The 25,849-nt window shown below is 43.8% G+C and overlaps 1 protein-coding gene across 2 annotated transcripts in view; it reads right to left on the bottom strand.

Moving 5' to 3' along the window:
- LOC147709416 (xanthine dehydrogenase/oxidase-like) overlaps window positions 1–25,849 on the bottom strand; it is a 736,168-nt gene that overhangs the window by 626,548 nt on the left and 83,771 nt on the right. For both annotated transcript variants that reach the window (XR_015296692.1, XM_086927985.1), the window contains exons 3-6: window positions 18,521–18,617; window positions 4,188–4,296; window positions 3,679–3,805; window positions 1,028–1,089 (exon numbers count right to left, since the gene is read on the bottom strand). Coding sequence is in view for 1 of the 2 variants with exons in the window: in XM_086927985.1 (XP_086784111.1) it covers window positions 1,028–1,089; window positions 3,679–3,805; window positions 4,188–4,296; window positions 18,521–18,617 (395 nt within the window). In the remaining variant the exon portion in view is untranslated. The remainder of the gene's footprint in view (window positions 1–1,027; window positions 1,090–3,678; window positions 3,806–4,187; window positions 4,297–18,520; window positions 18,618–25,849) is intronic.

The following is a 25,849-nucleotide window of genomic DNA, read 5'->3' as shown; positions in this document are numbered from 1 at the left end:
AGGGAAGACAAATAAATAAAAGTACTGCCTCAATCACAGCATTATCAATGGAAGGACAGCAATAACACTGAAGCAATCAGTACTCAGTCAAACTCCAACCAAAAGAAGAGGAAGAGAAGCCAGCATGGGCTGGCCAAATAGAAGGCAGCAAGCAAGAGTGAAAAAGAAGCTTATGAATGCCAAGCAAAGGGCGCACTGAAACCTCCTTGTTGTACACATTATCTCGCGAGATCACATGCAGCAAGAGGCAAGACCAAAAAACCAGAAGAGGTGTACGACTGTCAAGTTGCATGCTCAAATTCACTCCAGCAGAAGGGCGCATTTATTCCTTAGATTGTTGTGGGGTTTTTTTGTTGTTGTTTTTTATTAAACTTTCAGATCCAGGACTTTGCTGCTTTTCCCAAAGGTGTCCCCTTAAAAGTAAGAGGTATATTTTCAAGAACAGTGTTATAATTATCGCTGCTTTAGCGGCAAGAAACCTCCGCTAAAGCTGCGATAATGTGCTGGATAATATGCCCCTGAGAATACCCATAGAAGCCCATTTTCTGGTGTACACCTGGGCTTCTATGGGAATTCACAAGGGCGTATTATCAAGCCCATTATCACCGCTTTAGAGGCGGTTTTCCTGCTGCTAAAGCGGCGATACTTTTAACGCTGTTTTTGATAATATTTCCCGAAATGTCCTTATTATAGAGTGACCCTCTGAGTTAAAATAAGAAGTAATGGTATAGTTCTCATAAGGTCATAGTCAGTTGGATTTGGCTTCAAGAACTCTTTTTCACAATGTTTTACGTTAAACTTATCCTATTGAGTTGCATGAAAAAACATGGCCTAACTGGACAAAAAAATGTATGGATCAATCTCCTCTCAGCATGGGAAACATGAAAGCGAGATTGTGCTGCAATTTATACCAAATTGCTACACCAATACAATAAAAGTGTTCTATTATTTTGGTTTTTAATCTTAGCATGTATGCACACACACACACACAGGCACATCTCTCTACATGTGTTATTGATTCACTTACCTTTGCAAACGTCCTGTATCCTTCAAGAATAGGTCTATATCCTGTGCAGCGGCACAGATTTCCTGTGTGCACAGAAAAAAATGCATTCATCAGACAATATCAGAATGAAGTTCAATCTATCAGAGAAATCACATGGCTTAACTTGCACATAATTCAATGATCCGGAATGTACTCCTGTAACCTGGCTGTTGTTTGGAGTAAATTTCAGATTTTTTTAGGAATACTCACAGTATTCTTCGAGTGCGGTTGGGAAACTGAAACAATCTATGACAGTCGTAGATTTCTTGAACTAATCTCATATATGACTATCTATACAGACAGAAATGAGGCATTAAGATGCAATTTTCGAGTTAGAAAATCTCTTTCAGACGACAAAATCCCACCATTCCAGAATCTGTAGATCAGGAATATCTCATTGTGAATCACATTTTTGTGTGTGCTGCAAAGTGGACTTAGATGTGAAAATACTTTTAGGAATCAGACTCAGTGGGTTTGAATAGGATCTTACTGTTGGCCGGCAAAGTCCCACTAACAAGCATGATGGACATTTGAAGTATTTATCTGCTGCAGGTTCCTGAGAAAACAAAATATAAAAGGAGATTGCATACCTAGGTCAGGGGCTAGTCCTCCATGTGGGCAGAGGAGCATCACCCCCACTGCTTTCTCACAATGCAAGAAGCAGAAACATAAAATGGTATTATAAATTTTAAAAAAATGTATGCTTCTCGCACTGCAAGAAAGCAGAAGAAGGTGTTGGTTGGGGGCTATCCTGTTTGAAGGCAGGGGAGGAGTGGCTAGCCCATTGTTGCGGGCCCTTACTGTTTGGTTCGCCCTCTGGGGCCGACCAAGCCAGTCATGCGCACTCTCCATTTTCCCAGCCTACATGGAGAAAATAGCTTCCCCATATATGCCTGTGCGGTCGGCATCTCATCCAATCACAACCCTGTCATTTCAGCGTTGTGATTGGCATAGTCCATTATATCCAATAGAACATAGTGGAACTCATAATACGACGGACAGCATATCTGTCACGTTTATGATGGAGTAACCCGTACGCCAAACTCATAATCAGGCCTCCAGTGTTTTCCTGCTTCCGTCAGAACTATCAGCTAGAACCAGCAGCCAACTCCAAAATGAAGCGTATCCACTAATACACCACTGAGAATAATGACCCAGTTTTTTTACTTTCTATAGAGCACTACTTAATAATATGATGGGCTTATTCTGGGAATGGCAACCTCAGACATTATAGATTCATCTTTCAAAATATTGTGCCACTCTTTGTTGTTCTGATTTGAATGAAACTGTACCCAGCTGATGATTATTGGACTCAACATTGCATGTTGTTTCTTCCCATGCACAGGGTGCGATTTTCCAGCTCATGCATTCTATGTTATCACCATATCTACCACAAAAATGCTAATTAGGTGTTGGTTAGGAAACATTCAAGTTATCAATTCATTTCAACTTTGCGAGAGATAGTCACAATGTTTGAAAGCAGCTTTTCGTATTCCAGAGGTACCTGGTGCAACCCTAGGAGGGTAGGATCCATGTCAAAACTTGAGGATATCCCGAACTGACATACCATGGGTGTAAATGGGGCACATTTACATAGAAGTTACCCTGAAAGCCATATAGAGAGTACGAATATCAGGGGTTCCAGGAATTCTGGGGCCAGGGCTAATTGAGATTTCAAAAGGACCTGGAGCTTCTCCTGGGAAATGAGGAACCAGTAATTTCAGTCCTGATACCATCAGTAGCCGCCCGTCCTCTGCCAAAGAGGTGGGCCAGGCTGAAGAAGAGACCTGGGGGGGCCGGGGCATGGGGGACATCAGCGGGAACAAAAATGTTTAATTATAAAGGAAATAAACGTACCTGATTGCCGCCGCTGCCTTCTCCACAGTCTGCGCCGTCCCAGTCTTCTTGATTCTGGGACAGGCTCCCAGACTGCACTGGGCCAACCATGACGCTGCAGGAAAGCTACACTGCGAATGAGGTGTTTGGTCGGCCTAAAACGCTGGCCAAACACCTCATGCACAGTGCACTCCCAAACCACAGTGTTATCCCTCCTGGACTCGCCCCCAAGACTTGTCAGAGTCCTGGAGGCGGGTCTGGAGGTATTTTAAAAAACGTTATTATTGTTTTATTTGCTGCAGCTGGTGGTCACCAGGCAGCGCTCCTCCGCCCTAATGGAGAGGCCGCCGCTGGAGAACATCTTAATTTCTAATTTTTCCCGAGTATTTCTAATGGGGAATCTACCAGCCTCCAGCACATAGAGTCTTAGGATGAAATACCACAGATCCACAGAGTCACCACAGACCGTGTAGTCCTAATTCATCTGATAACGCCCTTTACCAGCTAAGCCGACATTAGGGAGTGTTTGCAGTCGGCCCCCGAGTACCATTTTAAAACCTTGCAACAGCCGAATAAACCATTTTGAATTGTGTTCTTTTTCCACTGTCAATATTCTAATAAAGGACCTGATTCACAAAGGTAAACTTACAATTAGGATTGTCCTATTTTTTTATGTGCGGACACTCCACAGTCGTAAAGACACTACTAGTAGAATGCCTTTGTGAATAGCAAACAGTTGTAAACTTACACTTTGGGGTCCAACATGTTTAACCTGTGGGCCAAGCTCATGCAGTTACCTTGGAATGCATTCTCGATCTCCTCCATAGTCGGCTCGGGTGAATTGCGAAGCAAGGTGTACATGGACATGACAAATCCAGGAGTGCAGAACCCACACTGGGAGCCATGGCTCTTTGCAATTCTCTCCTGTGAGCAAAAACACAATTGAAATCAACGCTAAATTTTTTTGTCTGTAGAGTAGACTTAGCTCCTATCTTGATGGTTTATGGTAGTTTTAATTTAAATGCACTACCACATGGACCCTGTGTGCAGTAGAAATCACAAGGCAAATTTTGTGTGTCTGAAAGTCAAAGCATGTTTTATTTACTTGTATATTCTCTTCCCCTTTTGCGTTCAACACTTATGATCATTAATAAAAATCTCACAATATGAAACCAAAAATAATGTTGATGTTTTGAGTAATTTCTCAAGCTTGAAGCTGAAGTTTCCAGAGACTGTTGTAACTATATAGTGAGCATGCGTTATCTGTATTGAAATGCAATAAAGTTGAATGCTTCGTAAACAGTACCTGGACCGGATGCAGTCTTGTCTTTGTACTCCCGATTCCTTCCACCGTGGTTACAGCGACATGGTGCAGCGAACAGACGGGCGCCAAGCAGGCATTAGCCGAATAGTGGCTAGACCTGGGAGTCAAGGTCGGTAACTAGTAGTACTATGCATGACTTTACTTGAAAGGATGACATATGAAGGCAAATTCTAACCCTTAGGTCTTTTGTGGGTGTCGGTCTATGATATATATGTAAGCTGCGCTGCCCATAAAGATTGAATCAAAAGCACAACTAAAACTGATAATTTGTCGAACATTATATATAAGTTTCACTTTTTATTCTATTTATTGCAAACCATTTAAAAAGACAATTATCCATCATAAGAGAATAAAGATACAACCAAATAGAGCAGTTAATACATAAAAAGATTTTTAAAAAATACAAATGCAATAAAAAAAGCAGATAGATTATAGTCAGCTCATTAAATAGAATGTCAGCCTTTTTTTAAATGAATGTAAAGAGAGCCCTGTCACATATGATTCACATGTATGACCATAACATTTGCGATTCAGGATGTATTAATTCGTAAATTGATAATCACAAAATTGTAAGTATGAACATATGATCGTCTGATATTGGGATTCAGCAACATGGAGAATTTTAGAATGCAGAATTGCAGTTTGTGACTGTCCTCTCAGCAGCCACTGATGCCATCACTAACTTGAGGCCACTGCTGCACCAAAGCACAGGAGTTAAGGAGCACAAGTCTACAGTGAGGCATGGAGTTCAAGCCAATAAGACCTTTGAAGCCCGGACACCGTGCCTACCATGGAGGAGAAGCAGAGCTGCAGAAAAAAGTTCTAGCAAAGCTAGACATACTAATACAGGAAGGATCAAAGAAACAAGACAACTCTTTGGAAGGCAAGTGTCACACTTCACCAAGAAAATATGGCATGGAGTCTGTTTTTTCGCTCATCGCGATATCTGATTTTGGGTATCACCCATTGTGATAATTAGTCATGGGGGTAATCTGAGGCCTGCTTCGAATACGTCCCTGTTTTTGGTTCCGCCCGCGTTACGTGGGAATGTTGAATAAATGGGTCTGCGCATGCTTTCAGCATCATAGCTGGCATGCAGGAGCACGGATAACCACCAACACTGTGTGCTCTCATTATTGCAGCCGGCGCACTACGCATGCAACCGAAAGACCTGATATTTGCTCATGTGTCGGGATGCTTAATAATCAAGGTCCCAACACAACATTTGGCGACTAGGGTAGCGAAGAGACCACGTGGCTGTAGGTGGCGGCCGCGCACATTCTCACATATGCGTGGTGCTCATACTGGTTGAAGTGCCACGTCCACCAGCTGCCCGTGAAAAGGTAGGAACTGCACACAGCACAGTCTGGACGGACTAGGTGCGCCACCATTGTATCTTGGCTGCAGATTAGGCTGGAGGTGTCTGGTCCAGTGGAGGCACAGCCAAAAGTGAAACGGTGATTAGCAGCAAATCAACGCAAAAGACACCCACACTACTGCTTAGAAGCTCGGCCACAGCAAGCATCGCCCAGGGTGATTTACCAGCGACGGTAGCACACTGAACATGTCTCACATCCCTGCCATAGAGCAATTCATGGTAAAAGGGGCCCCATCTGCTCAAGGCCGAGGTGGAAGGAATGGGTGGAGCGCGTGTTCCTCTTCTTTGAGGCCACAAAGGTTGAAGATGACCAGAAGCGTGCCATGAACCTCCATCTTGATGGGAAAGAGGTTTACAAAATAGCCAAGTCAGTAGCAGAGGCAGTGCCAAAGACTCACATCACTCTCATTACAGCCCTTAACGCCCACTTTGAGCCCATGGCGAATCAGGACTATGAACGCTTCGTGTTCAGACAAGCGATACAATAGCCTGAAGTGTCGTTAGATGTATTCCATGCGCGTTTAAAAGAACTCGCAGGTATCTGTGGGTTTTGAGATGAGACAGAGGCGATATGAGGCCAAGTTATTCAGGGGTGTGCCTCTGCAAAATTGAGGGAGCGAATCCTGGAGGAGTTGAGGAAGTCACTGGCAGACATACTTACCCTGGGAAGAACAAAGGAACTCTCCAAAACAAGGGCAGCACACATGGAGGCTGTACTCGAAACCTCCCATCAAACTGAGCCTGTGAATGTTGTGTCCCAACTGCCACGGTGTCACCATTTGGAGCAAGAGGCCCTAGAGTACAATCATGCAGTTATTGTGGAGGACTGTAACATAGGCCGTCAAAAGGAAAGAGGTGCACAGCATGTGGAAAGATGAATCATTTCATGAAAGTATGCCAATCTAGCAAAGGATGGGCTGCGAGACCCGAAGTGAATATGATTCCAGAGTCTCCGGAACAAAGCAGTGACATGGATGATGACGATCGAGAAGAACACGTACACTCTGTGTTTACTGTAGGGTCAGCATCTACGGCACAGAATCGCCTGCCACAATGTCAAGTCTTGGTAGGAGGCTGCCCCTCGACTGCCATCATAGACACCGAAGCTTTCATAAACATCCTGTCACGTGAGGCCTACCAAGAGATGACACCTCTTTCAACACTAACACCTGCCAAGATAAAGGTTGTTGCATATGGTCAAACCAAGTCCCTGGCCATCTGAGGGAAGTTCAGGACCACCATCGCCTACGACACACAAGAGGTGGAGGCACTAGTGTATGTGAAGGAAGAAGGACATGGAATGTTGCTGGGGTGTAAGTCAGCAGAAGCTCTGGGCATCGTCACGTTTGCCTTTGAAATACACCGAGAAGGAGTGAGTCAAATCCTGGAGGAATTCCCAAAAGTGTTGGATGACATTTGGTGCTTACGTGATACACAGATACATCTACACACTGATCTTTCAGTGCAACCATTGGCCCTTCGACACAGGCGAGTCGCATTTCACCTGAGGTCCCTGGTCAAAAAAGGAACTGAGCAAACTCGAAGAAGCAGGGATCATTGAAAAAGTGGAAGGCCCTACCCCCTGTGTATTCCCGATTGTGATTGCACGAAAGGCCAAACAGCTGGGGGAAGTAAGGATCTGCGTTGATATGAGAATTCCCAATGCTGCGATCAAGCGTGAAAGACATTTAACCCTATCCATTGACGACCGGATAGGGGAACTAAGTGGAGCCAGCTGGTTCTCAAAGCTTGACCTCCGGGCTGGGTATCATCAACTCATTCACATAGAACAGTGCCGATATATCACAACATTTTCCATGCATGTCTGCCTGCGACGGTTTAAGAGGTTGCATTTTGGGATATCGAGTGCAGCGGAGGTATTCCAAAATACCATCAAAGAACTTCTCGCGGAACTCCCAGGAATAGTTCATGTTAGTGACAACATTCTTGTCCACGCAAAGTTCATACAGGAACACACCAGTCAGCTGAGGCAGGTGTTCCAATGGATACTAGACTCCGGACTCACCTTACATAGAGACAAATGCGAATTCCTTAAACAAAGGCTACAGTTCTTTGGGTACATATTCTCAGCAGAAGGAGTGGCTCTGGACCATGAAAAGCTCAAAGAATTCAAAGAAGCCCCAGCTCCCACCAATGTGACGGAAATACGCAGCTTCATTGGGATGGTGAACTACTGCAGTAGTTTCATCAAGGACCTATCCTCATTGACCACGCCATTGAGAGAGCTGACCAAAGCGTCTGTTCCGTGGGTGTGGGGTCTAGAACAGGAGATGGCCTGCCAGGCTACCAAGGACGCACTCTCGAGCACCACCATGCTGAGATATTTTGAACCCCGACAGCAAACTCAAGTCGCTGTTGATGCCGGCCCAAAAGGATTAAGTGCTGTCCTCCTACAACAGCAAAGGGAAGAAGATGAGTGGGCTCCAGTGGCCTTTGCGAGTAGGTCATTGACTGCTACAGAGCAAAGATATTCACAAATTGAAAAGGTGGTGTTTGCCGTGCATTGGGGTGCTGGAATTTTCACTTATATGTCTATGGAAAACCGTTCCTGGTTGCAACTGACCAAAGTGCCCCTCGCATCGAGAAATGGATGCTGCTGTTGCAGGAATACAATTGCAAAATTGAGTACCACCCAGGATCAAGCAACCCAGCAGACTATGTGTCTCGTCATCCCAGAGAGGCTATGCTTAGTGAGATGGAGGATGCAGAAGAAACTGAAGAATATGTTTGTTACGCAGCCGATCGATCACGTCCATTGCCTATATCGCTAGGAGAATAGTGCCAAGCAACTATTCAGGATGAAAGTCTACAGAAAGCGCTGGAGGCCCTGAAAACCAAAAAATTGCATGTTCTTAGAAGTCAAGGGGTAACATTCACTCCTGACGCCCGGAAAGTGATTGAAAGCCTGTATCAGGTGAGGCATGAACTGAGTGCTGATCCAAATGGGTGCTTACTCCGAGGTCACAGACTGGTCATACCCTCAACCTTGGTGGTTAGAGTTGTTGGTTTAGCTCATGCTGGTCACCAAGGAATGGTGAAAACAAAAGGGAGACTGAGAACCAAGGTCTGGTTCCCTCTCATGGATGACAAAGTTGAAGAGGTAGAAAGATTGTGTCTGTGTTGTCAAGCTACTGGTGAACCGAATCCTACAGCGCCGATTGCGATTGAACAGCGTCCTGAAGGCCCATCAATGAGTGTGAGCATGGATTTTGGGAGCCTCCCTGATGGGAGACATTCCATGGTAGTGATAGATGACTATTCAAAATATCTCAAGGTTGAGGTGTTGTCATCACTGAGTGCAGGAGATGTTATACCTAAGCTGGAAAAGGTAATGGCTACCCATGGATTTATCAGAGAGATAAAAACTGACAATAGTCCTCCCTTCCAGGGGCAGGAATTTGCATCATATCTGACATCACTAGGAGTTGTGCACAAAAAGATAACGCCAACGTGGCCACAAACAAATGGAGAAGCTGAGCGTTTCATGAGGACTTTAAACAAGGTTATCCGCATAGCAGTGGCAAATGGTGACTGTGGAACAGTCCATATATTCGTTTCTTAGAGATTACTGTCAGACTTCCCACACATCCACTGGTTGTGCTCCAGGACACCTGTCAATGGGGAGAGTTGTGAGTGATTCTCTTCCACATCACCCACGATGGGTTCCAGAGGGAATAAATGATCATGCTGTTGATTGCTGGAGAAAAAAGTCGAATGGACAAGTCAGCAAACGATGCAGAGCAGAAGTCTCAAGTCAAATTATTGTTGAAGCAGGGGAATTGAACAACAGCAGCTGGGGGGTACATGTTATTTGCCAAATATAAAAATCATTTTTTGAAACTGAAAGCTTTTAAAATTGTCGTTATCACTTTGTTTCTGAGCACATGTCCGAATTAAGAACTCACTTCCTGACGGTCCAGCATTTCGTGGGCAAGCCGCCATCTTTGGGTAGGTCAGCATTCTAGTTGACGAGCACTTTCCTTCCACCTCTGCTTATAAATGGAAATGCTCTCACGACCGCGCATCAAAGGCAAGCCCGTCTGCGCCCGTCCGCGGCCGGGTCGCGCCATGCGCCACACCCCCTGGTCAAATTTCTAGAATAACCTATGCCAAATCGACTTTGATGAATCTACAATATACGACTAAGGGTAATGTGTGTCAGCCCATCTCTCTAGGAAATTACTTTCAGGCATTGGTGTGTTCTACATACAATCTTGCCTACAACAAAAGTCACTCTATACTTCCTTCCTTTGAAGAGGTAGGCCTTACTCGGTTCGACACACGTTTCGGTAATAAGCGTACCTTAACAAGTGTCCTACTGAACACCAGATCACTTCTTATACATAGGCACGAACTTACTGATTTTATTGAGTTTCATTCGCCAGACATATTGTTTCTTACAGAGACTTGGACTCATCCTGCCTCCGAACCAGACCTTAATGTCGCCATACCATTGGATTTTGATTTATATAGGATTGACAGGATAGGACAAAGAGGGGGAGGGGTCACTATTGTCTATCGCTCACACATTAAAGCAATCTTCTCCGACATTCCCTATTTTAAAGAAGAGGCTATCTTGTTTAGTTTCTAAGCTACCAGTACTGATACCCTTAATGGACTCCTAGTATATAGACCACCGGGACCTAGAAATATGTTGATTGAATCCATCTTTACTGTTATGGAATCATGTATGGCACACTCTAATTTCACTGTGTTGGGAGATTTTAATTTCCATTTGGGGCCAGTGATAACATGGACACTAAGGAGCTAATAGACCAATTTCTTAGCCTAGGTCTAAAGCAAATAGTCAACGAGCATACACATACAGGTAAACACACCCTGGATGGTATTTTTACAAATCACCCACAGACTCACTTAACTAAAACACTATTCTTACCTTGGACGGATCATAGTGTGGTCTTTTTTAAAGTCCATACAACTGGTCTCCTAATTAGAGGTTTTGGCACAAACATACCAAAGACGGCACGTTCGTGGAAACAAATTAACCCGCTTGATTTTCAGAATACTCTGCAATCACAGAACACTATCTTGAACACTGACCCTGACCAAGCAGTGATACATCTCAATCGCTGGTTGGAACAGACGGTGATAAGCCTAGCACCTGAAACTAATGTAAGTGCCGAAAATAAATTGTCCTCGGCCCCATGGTATAACACCAAGTTAAAAGACCTAAAAAAACTCTTCAGAGCCAAAGAAAGGCTCTGGAGAAAAGAATATTCAGAATCCGATAAAAAACATTATGGAAATGCCTTAGCTAAATACAAGGAAGCTATAAATGAGGCAAAATCTACTTATTTCACCAAGAAAATCATGGCGTCCAAAAATACCTCTCGAGAACTTTTTAAGACAGTCTCTAGACTATCCAAGCTTGGCAACACTAAACATTTTAATTCAACGAGTCAGTTTTGCAACAAACTTGCCAAGTTTTTCCACGATAAAGTGGTAAAAGTATATGACAAATTCTATACTGACATAAACGAGACTAGATTCGCCGAATGCAAGTCGGACACATTAAACATACAAGTGTTCCTAAAAAAGTTTAGACCTCTCACACAGGAAAACGTTGAAAAACTCATCATGACAACTCACTCAGGTTCTCCTTTGGACCCTTGCCCAGCCATGGTCTTTCATATGGCCCCTGAAGTTATTGCTAATATCCTGACACCCCTTCTGAACAACATTCTAGATCAAGGACATTTCCGGACGTATTGGAAGAACTCCCTGATAAAACCTATTCTAAAAAAGCCGACTTTGGATCCCTCGGAAGTGGCTAACTATCGGCCTATTACTAAAAAGTTCTAGAAAGAGCACTAAATGAAGAACTGCTGACTTTTATAGAGTCAAATGATATACTAGACCAAGCACAGCATGGCTTTAGGCCACGACACAGCACAGAGTCTGCATTGATTGCAGCAACTGAAAGCTTACATGCGCAAATAGATCAGGGCGGGAAGGCAATATTAGTATTGCTTGATTTATCTGCCACGTTTGGCACGGTGGATCACCATATACTTCTTCAGTGGCTGGCAGAAATAGGCATCACAGATAGGGCCGCAGATATCCTTCAATCCTATCTAACTGATAGACAACAAACTGTGACGTTTGATGAGCACAAATCTCTCTCCTCCTTTATACCATGTAGGGTACCTCAGGGTTCGGCACTCTTGCCCACCCTGTTTAACATATATGTGGCCCCACTGGCAAAGCTTATTCGTTCCTTTGGCTTTACAGCCATATGCTACGCTGACGACACACAAATTGTTGTCTCACTGACTGCTAAATCAGAGGACGTGGCAGTGCGTTTTAATTCATTCATGAGTCATATCATCAACTGGATGCAAAGCAATTGTATGAAATTGAACACCGGGAAGACGGAGGTAGTAACGTTTGGTAATGACTATTCACTTTGGAACTCCGTTTGGTGGCCTGATACAGCGGGATCTTGCCCTCAACCAGTAAAAAAGGTAAAAAACCTTGGAGTTCTAATTGATGATTATCTTTCCCTATCAGTCCAGGCCAACTGCATTACATCTTCCTGTTTCTATACTTTGAAAATTCTTAGGAAAATCCTACCTTTCATTACTATGCCCCTCAGGAAAAGGGTAGTTACAGCTCTGATTTTGTCAAAACTCGATTACTGTAACTCACTCTACCTTGGAGCCAAAAAAAGTGTGACAAATAAACTGCAGACTTTACAGAATGCAGCGGCACGACTACTACTGAAACTAGCTAAATTCAGCTCCATTAGTCGCGCAATTTGAGAACAGCTGCACTGGCTGCCTATTTTGGCTAGGATCCAATTCAAGTCTATGTGTATTTTACATAAGGCATTGCACGGAAAGGGACCAGAACAGATTAGACAATATGTTGAGCGCTATGCTCCACAGAGAGTTCTCCGCTCCGCCTCGGCATCCTTACTTATGGTTCCAAGGATAAGGACGCTTAAGTGTGGCGGTAGAAGCTTTTGATACTTAGCTCCGAAGCTATAGAATTCTATGCCCCTGCATCTTAGAACCCAAAACAATCTACTTCAGTTTAGGAGGGATCTTAAAACCTGGCTGTTTTAGCTGTACATTACCAGCTGTATTTCTCCTTACTATGCATTCATGGTAGTAAGCGCTAAGACGCCACAGCATACAGGCGCTATTTAAAAACCCCCACTTCAGTTCACTTCAATGTAGGAGACTTGATCCTGATCAAAGACAGACATCCAGACAGCAAGTTTGGGCTTCTGTTTGAAAAAGATCCCTGGTACGTTGTCCAAATTCGGGGTACGCAAGTTACCATCAAAAGAGGTTTTGAGTTGGTTGTAGGAAGGTGGAATCTGACTATATGGTTGCCCCCACTTTCTTCCTGGTGTTTTGCTGGTTTTCGACTTAGTTGGACTGGGACCCTGCTATTCAGGGCTCCAGCCTATCTGCTTTCTTTGTAAAATGGACTCTATGTACTTTAGGTACATACCAGATTGGTTACTGGGTCACCTTTGTGAGTCCCTGTATAGTGTACCATAGGTACCCAGGGCATAGGTGCATCCAAGGGCTACCAGGGACTGCAGCATGTATTATGTCACCCCTGGCCGCCCCTCCAAACTGACACCACAGATCTGTTCACACAGCCTGGGTATGGTGGTGTAATTACCCCTTACTTAGATATAGTATATCTATATCTCTCTCGCTATATATATATATATATATATATATATATATATATATATATATATATATATATATATATATATATATATATATATATATACACATATACACCTATCAGTCACTCCTATGGCAGGCCTCGACAATCCTGGAGGCAGAGTGCTTGGTTTTATGTGAGAGGGCGCCCTAGTATGAGCTGAGCCCCTCTGCAGCTTTAGGAAACACCTCCTTATAGCTGTTCTATGATATAGCCATACCATATACTATTAAGTGCATTATAATCCTCGACTTCAATGCAAACTTTGGTTTGGCTTTATCAAAACATGTCATGTAAGGTGTCAAACACTTTGGGATACTACCCCCCCCCCCCAGTCCGGGCAGTGGGGGTAGCATTCCACCCTTCTAGAGGCAGAAGACATGTAGTTACTGGTAAACCCGGTTAAAGTTAAACAGAGCCTCAGCATCACAAAATGGATGCTGCTGCCACAGACACGAGTCTGACCTCCTGCTGCTGGATGAAACTCCGGCAGGGAAGGCCTGGACAATAGGTTTCCTGTCCAAGGAGGTGCTGGCACCTCCCCAGACAGGACTTTAGTGTATTGGGTCAGGGAGGGCCTCATTCAGTGAATGCTTTCCAGACACTGCCTGGGGCACACAAGGTGCTCCATGCATAGCCCAGTTCAAACCGGTTGCTGGGGTGCTCAGCCCCAGCTCTGGCGTGAAACTGGACAAAGGGAAAGGGGTGTAACCACCCCCTCCCCAGGTCCACCCATAGGGGGGTCCTTAGTTATAGTCCAGCCCCTAAACTTAGTATAAGTATAGGAACCCAATCCCTAGGACTTTAGATTACCCCGGATGAAACGCTGAAACATAAATCCTGGACTTTTGACATTCCATTTCGACTGGAAGACGGAAGACATCTCCCTTGTGGTCAAGGAATGACTACCCTGTTCAAAAAGGCACCATCAGCAACTTTGCCAATCTGCATTTTCAAGGCTCCTGCCAGATCCCGAAGAATCTGCGGCACAAGACATGGACTTCCAGACATTTCTGATGATGCTCGACGATCCTAGCAAAGCTGAGATCCCTGGCGGACAGGAGAGACGTGGGACCGGAACTCCTGGACATCCTGCATTTTGTTAACTGCATCAACTCCCGAGGTATCTCGCAGTTGTGCATTGGGGTACGAGAAGCCCCAGACCCGAACACCATTTGCACCGAAGCTCAGGCCTCCACACTCCACAAGTGTCCTGTGGGGCCCACTCTTGCATTTCAGCTCGAAGCGTCTTACTGGTTCCTAGTCCGTTGGCTTGTGAGCCCCCTGAAGACTTCCTTTTAAATCTAACTTGCCGGTGCACGCAAGCAAGGTTAAGCACCAACACTGTGAGCTCTCATTACAGCGGCCGGCGCGCGCTGCATGCAACCGAAAGGCCTGATATTTGCTCACGTGTCGGGATGCTTAATAATCAAGGTCCCGACACAACAGAATCCAGAGATGACCTCAACCAACACAGCACCACCAGCCCAGCACAGAAGAGCTCTGTAAAGAGACGGTGTGAGAAGCAAAAGACCCCACAGTAACAGAATACACAGTGGAAAGCACCATGGTGCTATAAGCAGTACACGCATAGCTTCATTTAAGCTGGTGGTTGCTGGTGGGCAGTGGCGTAGCGTGGAGCGAGTGCCACAGGTGCGGTTGTATCAGGCGCAAACATTTTTGGGGCAATTGTAGGGGTGCAAAATTTAAATAGGGACACACAATTGTAAAATAAAAGTGGAGTATACTTGCCTTGCCCCGGGCACTGGCAACCCACGCTATGCCGCTGCCGGTGGGGAACATCGGAACTCATTTTTGAGAGCCAGCACTTATTTTTCCGCATCAAACATTAAGCAAGAGCAAGAGAGGGAAAAAGAAAGCGGAAATACATAGGAAGAGAAAGGTGGGGAAACTGCCACAAAGGGAGAAAAAATGTACTTGTAAGAGTGAGCTAAAGAGGGAGGTAGTGTCTGGTAGTGGATTAAAGACTTTTGAGCATTGACACTCATTCTTTTACAAAGTTAGCACTAAGTGTATGAGACAATTTTAATTGATAATACGCAAGAAGAAGAAGATATGCATGAATTTCCTCCAATAGGTAACTCTAAACTCACAAACACACTGGGGTAGTGCCTAATATACACATTATTAGGCCTGGGTAAAATTAAAATTACACAACATAATTTTGAGAATTTCACATCACACGATAATCCTGAAAAATTTGCATTCACACCACTTTGTGTAATTATGCGCCATTCATGATAAAAATGTTACAGTGAATAACGCAATTTGGGGGCAGCAGAACACAAGTGGCTGTTCGCAATGGTTTTCTTTAAATGTGTCATAGCATCTATTTACACATGTTGTGCTAAGATTAGCATTTTGCATAATTATGCATAATTTTGCTATAATTACATGAAAACAAAGTATATGAATTTCGCATTGGACCATCCATACCGTGTTACACAGGAATCAAGTAAATCTAAGTATAGCACTGCTTGATTAGTATATCACAATACTGATGATGATTTTGACATTGATAACGAATTAATGAGAAACAGGCGCAAATAATAACAATCTGTTGAATAGGAATTTGAAATCATCTATGTTCAAGAACCCGTAACTCATCTGTGCACGAACCTTTTCCATACATAATGTTGCTTGGGGGCTATCGGTGTCATTATTTATCAAAAGATGCAGGATACAAACCTTGTGTGTGGACTGGGTCGACTGAAGTGAGAAAGTTGAGAGCCCTGACCAAACAGTGGCATTTTGAAATGCTAATGATACCCGCCCCTGATACAATAAGTTGACATGCAGCTCAAGAACAAAAGGATGGGGCCCAACAGGAGTGTCAGACAATAGTATGCAACAGTTGCCATGTGAGGCCCGATTTGTTGTGCATGAGTGTGGGGAATACGTCCAATGTGAAGATGGCTCAAACTATAACAAGGTGAACGACTGGCGTTCACTACAATACGTTTTAAGACCATCTGCAACAATTCCTCCTCTGTATAGAACAATTTTATAAAACTTTTCATTAGCACATCCACATATGTACACTATGAATCAAAAATATGCAAATAATTAATTATTCCGATAGCATCCTCTAAACATAGCTTTGACAGTCCCAATTCTTTGCCAAATATATTAACACATTACCTCAAACACTTGCTTGTCACATAGTACACGCCTAAAGCTTTTGCCTTATCATCAACCCAATGGCAAAAACAGTGTCCAATCTAAACATGTGTTTACTAGTTGGCGCTTGCATCTTATTTGCAGGATAGCTGTGCGTAACTAATATGCCTGAATATGTATTATGACATTAAGTCTATTCTCAAGTGGAAATGTCATAAATGTAAAATTCTACAGCTTTGCACTGAATTGCTCAATATCAGTACAGTTTACAAAATCTGGTGTTCTAGGCTCCTTAATAGCCACAGACTCCGGCCTTGAGCTTGATAATGGCGGAGTGCTGCATTGTTCCATGTGTATAATCTATGCATGTGGTATGTAATTCTTGTATACCACGTGCACACTACATACACGTGCTAAGTACTTCTTGTAAACCCTCATGTTTGCTTTCAATATTGTTTATATATGTGTTCTTTTGCTCTGGTTTCTACTGTTGACCAGCCGACAGTTTAGAAGATTTACCAACTTAATCTATGCATGCTTTGTGTAATTCTTGTATACCGCGCACACACTCCATACACGTGCTATGTATATCTTGTAAACCCTTGTTTGCTTTCAATATTGTTTATATATGTGTTCTGTTGCCCTGGTTTCTACTGTTGACCAGCCGAAAGATTAGAAGATTTATCAATGTAATCTATGCATGCGTTGTGTAATTCCTGTATAGCCCGTGCACACTACATACACATGCTATGTACTTCTTGAATACCCTTATTTTTGTTTTCAATAATGTTTATACATGTGTTCTGTTGCCCTATTTTCTACTGTTGACCAGCCGAAAGATTAGAAGATTTACCAATGTAATTTATGCACAAGTTGTGTAATTCTTGTATAGCACCTGCACACTATATACACATGCTATGTACTTCTTGAATACCCTTATTTTTGTTTTCAATAATGTTTATATATGTGCTCTGTTGCCCTGGTTTCTACTGTTGACCAGCCAACTGATTAGAAGATTTTTGGCTGATTAGAAGATTTACCAATTTTATCTAGGCACGCTTTGTGTAATTCTTGTATAGCACCTGCACACTCCATACACATGCTATGTAAATCTTATAAACCCTTCTTTGCTTTCAATATTGTTTATATATGTGTTCTGTTGCCCTGGTTTCTACTGTTGACCAGCCGAAAGATGAGAAGATTTACCAACGTAATCTATGCACGCGTTATGTAATTCTTTTATAGTACGTGCACAATACATACACGTGCTATATACTTCTTGAATACTCTTATTTTTGTTTTCAATAATACTTATATATGTGTTCTGTTGCCCTAGTTTCTACTGTTGACCAGCCAACTGATTAGAAGATTGTTGGCTGATTAGAAGATTTACTAATTTTATGTAGGCACGCTTTGTGTAATTCTTGTATACCACGCACACACTCCATACACGACACGTGCTATGTACTTCTTGTAAACCCTTCTTTGCTTTCAATATTGTTTATATATGTGTTCTGTTGCCCTGGTTTCTACTGTTGACCAGCTGAAAGATGAGAAGATTTGCCAACGTAATCTATGCACACGTTGTGTAATTCTTGTATAGCACGTGCACACTACATACACGTGCTATGTACTTCTTGAATACCCTTATTTTAGTTTTCAATAATGTTTATATATGTGTTCTGTTGCCCTGGTTTCTACTGTTGACCAGCCAACTGATTAGAAGAGTTACCAATTTTATCTATGCATGCTTTGTGCAATTCTTGCATAGCGCAAGCACACTCCATACACATGCTATGTACTTCTTGTAAACCTGTATGTTTGCTTTCAACATTGTTTATATATGTGTTCTGTTGCCCCGTTTTTTACTGTTAACCAGCTGGCATTCCTACTGGATTATCAGTCTGGACAGCAGTGTTTCCAGAGGCTCTAGTCGGCTCTTCGTGGGCGCTGTATCTTACTACGCTTTCAAGGACATCATTTATTATTACTTATTCGTCTTTTAAACTCCACACACAGTCTATGGCCTTTGTGATTAGAAGACTTACCAACTTGAAAAGGATACATAATTTTTTTCTGGATGTGATCAAACCGAGAAATCATCACAGTGCAGGCTCCGCATCCACCTTCTCGACAGCCCAGCTTTGTTCCTGGCAAACCCACTTGATGAAGAATAGTTAAGGGAAATAACATCTGCATCATCTTCTACAATGGATATTCAAGAAAATGACATACCTTACTTTTCATAAGTTGGGTCTGCAGACAATACTCAACTTCAGGGGAAGTAGGGACCAGTATTCAGGAGCCGCAAATCTTTTCCTCAACCTACATGGGCTTCTGATTACAGCTGGAAGGATGACATTTTCATCCATTGGTTTGAAGAAGGTCATGAAACCTGACACTCTTCTTCAGCCAATAAGGAACAGAGAATAACAAACTCTTCTGAAGCATATCCATTGTGTCTTCTGCCAGGTGTCTGTCTTCAAGGGTGACGAAAGCCTAGGGCAATGTTTGTTTGGTTCTAGTTTGCAAAGGTCCTAAATCCAAAACCTGTGCTCAGGACACCATTGCCATCAGACATAAAGGTCCAGCCAGTGTATACCATCAAGTGCCATCTTTAAAACCAACCTCTGCGAGTGAGGCAGAGCTGTGCAAGGCTTACTCATGGAGGGGGTGAGGATTCAAATGTTAGGACTCCGCAGAGCACACAATAACACCTAATAAGTCGATTTCCGGATAGTGCTTTTACTTTTAAAAGAAAATGTACATTATTTCTCACAAAACTAAATAAAAAATGACAAATTACACAAATGTATACAATGAAACCCAGACCTCTTGAGCTACTAGTGAACCAGAATTCTGTATGAAAAAGTGACAGAGATAAAAAATAAAAAATAAACTACTTATTGTGTTTCTTGCATGGCTCACAATATAAAACTCCTTCCTCCTGCATTTTTCACTAATTTACACCCCTCACTAGCCTCCTGGTGTCGTTGGTGTGGGCGGGTAAGAGAAGAAGAGTTAAACTGGACATTTTGAATCTGGATCCTGACTAGGGCGTGCCGCGACTTCCCAATCTGCAGTTGTACTATATGGGTGGGTTACCACAATATGCAGAGCTATGGTGTGCGGAGGGTAGTAATGGGGAGAATCGGCTGCTGGCCGGACTGGTGGAGAGGATGACCTTTCCAAACACATGATGAGCAGCACATGAGTGCAGATGGACAGCTCATATATAGTGAGGCAGGTGGCAACTGTCTGGGAACTGGCAGTGAAACGACTCTTATGAAGACCCCCGTTTGCTCGGCTTCTCCCTCTCTGGTGGCCGAAGCCTTTTCAGCACATACAGTCATTGATGAACATGTACCAATGGACGGCGGGTAGATGCCACAGTATGCTGGATCTCTATCTGAATTGCGCCCTCGTTAATATGGAAGAGACTGGCCTTTTGTTCCTGGTGGACCCAGGTCAATTTCTGCAAGCTCACCCGTATGGCCCGGGAGATCTGGTCGACTTTCCTGGTGGGGAGTCGCAAATTCTCAATTCAATGTATCTGCCGTTGAAGGGAGACCATTGTATTGACATGACAGCTGTACACAATGGCTGGAATGCAGACTTAGATGAGCCAATTGCTGATGTCGAGTGAAAGCGAGCATGTGCCCAAGTGAAGGAAAACGGCTAGTAATACACGCTTTAAGATCACCAGTTCTATTACCTGCACTGGAATGGAATGGAATGGAATGAGACTTATATTGCGCAAACTTAGCCCGGGGGGGCATCAAGGCGCATAGCCTTGATGCTTATCTACTGTCTACTGTCACAGCTCCTGCACAGAATATTTCCAGCTCGGAAAAAGAGCAGCACTAAATGCATTGTGACCCGAGCTCACTTTTTACACATCACATGGGGATGCTATAGGCTGAGGGCCTTCTGTACTGCGGTGGTGCGGATAATGCAAAGGGTCACAGGTACCCGGTCTGAGCTAACAGCTCAACATTGTCTTCTAGGACTTCTACCGATACCCAAAACAGGAAGGAAGATGAGGAATAGGTTTGCTTTGCTGGAACTGGTCTTAGCAAAGCAACTTAAAGCAATCACTAGACTAGACCTGAGCCCCCCTCTCCACTTCACAAATGCCTGGCAGAGCTGTGGGAATGAAGGCTGAAAAGGGTGAGAACTGATGAGAATGTGGAATGTGCCCTAGAGTTATTGGGAGAGATGGTTGAACAATTGTAAGGGATGGAGCAGGAGAATGGTGATCCCCGCCGAGTGTCCCCTGCTGCCAACTAGAGGGTCCCTTTGGCAGGAGTAGGCCCTTGGAGAAGTGCTGAGAGGCTGTGGGAGTATGGTGGTCCCTGGTGGTAACGTGTGCTTTGGACATCTTCTGGACCTGTGGTCCTGAACATGGCTAATGTATGCTATTGGCTATAGGAATGTAGAATGAGCGAATTACACCTCTCTATGCCACCTGGTGTGGGTTTCTCATGGAACTGCATATTGCATATGTGGAGAAATGCTGCAACTTTACACTGTTGGCATATTATTGTTGTACTTGTCTTTATCATGAAAACTTGAAATGAAAACAATAATAAAGAAAACAATTTACACCACATCCAAAGGTACTTGTCACATGTCACTTGCACATGAGCAGCAGCACTCTTGAAATTAGAATGAAGGATCACCACTGTTTTATCAAATCTGATCACTGTTGAGCCTCTTATTTTACATACATATGATGACAACGAAAGATCCTTCTAATTTCAGATTCGTAATTTCTTTTTATTTTTGAATAACTGATGAAGTTTAAAATTTCTGACATCTTCAGTTGGAGATGTAGGGCCAGATGTACGACCGTTCTTTGCAGTCGCAAAGGGGATTTCAGCCCCTTTACGACTGCAAAATAGGTCACCCCAATTTACTAACCCTATTTTGCGAGTCGCTAATCAATTAGCGACTCGCATAATAGGGTTAGCGACTCACTATTAGGAAGGGGCGTGCCAAGGGCGTTCCTTCCTAATAGCGACTCCAAAACCTATGTATGAATGTTTTGCGACTGCAATTGTGGTCACAAAACCTTCGCAGTTTACCACCCTTCTTGGTGGTGGGAACAGTATTTTACTCGAGTCAACCAGAAAGCTCAAAGGCCATTTTTTCTAAGTGACTGTTTCAGAGCAATCTGCTTTCATAGTCCTTGTAGCATGCCAATCCACAGTTAATATTTAATATAGTTTAAATGTAATGTTCTCAAAGTGAAAACCGCTTCTGGTCCTACGCACTGTTAGCTTTAAACAGGGATTAACTCATATCCTGTTAATACACAGCACTGTGACAGTCTTTTTCTTTATCACTCAGGCTTATGATTGCTCAAGTAGTGCTATAACAAGGTAAGGGAAAAATGTCACTCCCTGTGTAAACAAAAGATTGCACAACTATGAGTTGTGTGACAGCTCTTACACTTCTCAGTTTTCCACTGATAGATTCTGGAAGGTCAAACCTTCTGACATTTTTGGGGGGTAAGAAAGCCAGGCAAAAGGCAAAACTGTGGAATTTGGTGCGTTTAAAAAATGTCTGCATGTAATATCTCGATTGCTGTTGAAAACTCAGAACAGGAGGTATTTAGACCACGTGGTAAATACTCCGTCTTATGTTGGTATGAGTAATACTGTACGGTCCAGGTATTGCAAGCACAGGGTATGCAGTGGAACAAAGCGACCCTCTTATGAGTTACTTGGACACCAGAGCATGTGCTTTATTCACCCATCTCTAGCTGGCATTACTTCAAAGCTGTCTAGAGGAGCTGACCATCTGCAATGTATGGCAATATTACAGCTTCCCTTATTGGGACTTTTGTATCCCCCACTTCCTGTGGAATCCCCTTGCCTAGATGTGGTGTCCAATATCCTTGGGTTCACCAGTGGCCGTATTACGTACTGGCATTGTTTGCGCCCGGCACACCTCTGAAAAGGTGCATTAGGCACAAACAATGCCAATGCGCCCCATTATGGTTAATGCACTGCCCCCTGCCCCCATATTCATGGGAAAACATGGAGCAGCCGATCCGCGTTTTCACAGTGCAGGCGGCACCCGCCTGCACTTTTAAATGGGATTAGAGATCTCCTTGCAGGCGGGTGCAGTTGGTGACTGCACCCGCCTGCAGGGGGATGTCTGAGTGGTCCATGGGATTCCCTTTAGCCCATGGAGAGGGCTGCTCTGAGGGGGCGCACTGATAGTGTGCCGTCTTTTAAATGGCGCACTGTCAGTGCGCCTCCTGAGGGCTCCTTTGACTTTGCACCCGCATTTGTAATATGGCACGAGCGCAGAGTCAAAGGAATTCCTTCATTTGCATTGGGCACGCACCTATGCAAATGAGGGAACACCCTCTGTTAACCCCTCCCCTGCTGATGACGGAACCGCTCCGTCATCAGCTGCGGTGGCGCTGTGCTGATGACGGAGCGGTTCCGTCATGGCCCGCCCGACGCTCCTGCGCGGCGCGAATTCCGCGCCTGCGCTGAGAGTTCTATTGAGCGGGCGGGGCCATAATGGAACCGCTCCGTCATAAGCACAGCGCAACCGACGCTGGTGATGGAGCGGTTCCATCACCAGCATGCGCCCGCCGCTCTTCCGCCCCGCCCCCTTAGCACTGCGGCGGAATAGCCGCCGCAGTGAAGGGGTTAATAGCGCTGGAGCTTTAAGTATGCCAGCGCTATCGGTATTATCAATCAATCAACATTGCTTTATTTTGATACCAAGTATCATAAAAGCATCAAACAAGCCTTTTAAAAATATAATATATACAGATAAAAGGTACCATAAAAAGTCATATCAAATACATAATATTTGATAAGTCGGGGCATAATGACACAATATTTCCACATAATAGAATATTCCATTTTGATAAAAACAAGTGTTAAAAAAATGTGTGGTTTGAAAGAGTAAAACCTGAAGTACATTATATGAGTGACAGTGCATAGATATTAATTCAAGCAATATTTAATCGTCCATCTTGTGCTATAGTATGTTCTCTATGGGGCTTGTAAAGTGAAGTTTGGTCTCCCTTCGTAAAGCTTTATGCCTGACTATACTGGCGCAACTCAAGTATTTGGCCACTCCGCAAACGAAGAGGGTTCTCGCATCTGAATTTGAAATGCGTAATGCAGTGCGATGATCGAGAGTACCTAATTGTTTGCAGATTGGTGTTAACCTTCTAGACCTTGTCTTTTCGTACGCCGTACAAGCAAACATTAAATGGGCGATACTCTGCTTCGGCACCCTACAGCAAGGACAATCTTCCGTTGTCTGTTTCGGGAGGCGCCATTTGGCAGTCAACACATGGACCGGAAGCAACCCAAGTCTAAATTGGCAATAGAGCGCCCTGTCTCTTGGTGACTGAATTACGTCCAGATATGACTCAAGGCTTCTACATTGTTTGTGCAGGAAGAATTCTTCTGTTAGCCTTCCCGCATTTGGATTACTAAGGTCCCTGGCATCAACCCAGTTCCAATAGATCTGTTTAAGCTCAGCCTTGCTTTGGGGATTTTGGTTGTCCCTGCAGTCCTTAAGGCCGAGGGTTATCATTAGTTTCTTGACATTAGATATCAAGTTTCAAGTTTATTTTATTTGATTCGGAACTCCGAAGAGATCCACAAAAATAAAACAATGAATGCAACATACAAAACCAATTTTTACAGAAAAAAGAACAAAGCACATTACAAAGTTACAATTTCTGTACAAAAGGCCAATACGGGTTACAAGAATCAATAATGCATACTATTCTAAGAGAAGAAGCTGCTCAATAAATATCTAAAAAGCATTTAAAAAAGTTAAAAACATTAAAACAAAACATCTCATTAGGAGGGTTATTTAAAGCATGTACAAAAGCATTAGCTGTACATTAGATATCAACTTAACCCCTTGGTTAGCATCTAAACTCATGACTTCAGTTAGTGCTTTGGCCAGGCCATGAGTTCAGTGGTCCACCTAAGGCAGGCCCAAAATAGCAACGGGGTTAGTTTAGCTATATCGCTGAATGAGCATCTGCCCATATTGTACATCAAGGGAGTTAGTAGAACATACCGGGATAACATGACCAAATCCCTCAAGAACCTGTGCTCCGTCCTGCAGATTTCATCAACGTTGTCAAATCCCCATAGCTCGTCTCCGTAAAGTGATGAACTAACTGCCTTTGAGTCATAAACCGTGTGATGAGGGGCAATAAGCCTGCTTTGTGAAGAGCGGTGTTCTTTACTTAGTGCTCCGACCGCATGTTTGTGGCTCAAGAAAATTTTATTGAGATTGGACCTCCATTGCATTTTTTCTGATAGGCAGCTATCGAGATAGTCAAACGTGCTGACTCTCTCCAGATGTGTCCCGTCTAAGGTGAGGTTTTTTCTGAAGGATTTGTGGGGGTTTAGTGTTATATTCTTGGTCTTGGAAGTGTTTATGACCAACCCCCAGGAATTACAAAAATATTGAAACCTATTCAGTAATTTCTGTAGCCCAGCTGGAGTCTTGGAGATCAGCAGTTGTCATCCGCAAACAGGAGAGGAGGTACCTTATCACGCGCCAGGGCCGGGACGTCCGCTGGATCTTCTTGCAAAAAGCTAACCACCCCGTTCACGTATAAGGAGAACAGGGTGGGTGCCATCACACAGCTCTGACGTACTCCCCTGTTTACTGGAATCCTTTCCGTCAAATTTCCTTGGGACCCCCATCTCACTTGTGCATAATTGTCCTCATGGAGACGATCAATAAATTAAGGATTGGTGGAGGGATACCCACGTCTACTAATGCTTGCCACAACTTCTTCCTGGGGACTAGGTTGAAAGGCAGTCCTTAAGTCAATAAAAGCAATGGAAAGGCTGCCTCTGACGATCACAACAACTTTCCAGTATATCAGGAGAAGCCCGAAGACCTGATCCACCGTTCCTGTGTTGGCCCTAAACCCGCCTGATACTGGGAGAGAATATCTCCATCCTCAGCCCAAAATTGGATCCTCTGCAAAAGGACCCTGCCAACTATCTTCTGAATTGCGTCAATCAAACTTATTGGTCTGTAATTGGCAGGGTCCTCTCTGACTCCCTTCTTGTAAAGAGGGACCACCTCTGCCCCTTCCATGAGATCGGTATTATAGAGAGGAAGCACAAGCATCAGCGCCCACTTCTATAATACCAAAGTGCCCCAGGGGCTCGCAAAGCGGGCGCAATCACCTGTTGCGCCCCCGGGGCAATTATTGTAATACGGCCCCTGGTGTCCCCTAGCTCCTGCTGCCCGTACTTTCATCTCGTGCTCTCAACGTAACATCGCCCCCACCCCCTTGCTTGAATCAATCGCTACAGCTTTGTTCCCTTCTAATACCACATGGGGCTTGCTGGCTCCCCTTACATGAGTATTTTCA

The sequence above is a fragment of the Lissotriton vulgaris genome, chromosome 6 (assembly GCF_964263255.1).
Source record: "Lissotriton vulgaris chromosome 6, aLisVul1.2, whole genome shotgun sequence".
Lineage (NCBI taxonomy): Eukaryota > Metazoa > Chordata > Amphibia > Caudata > Salamandridae > Lissotriton > Lissotriton vulgaris.
This window is presented reverse-complemented; position numbering and strand designations above follow the sequence as displayed.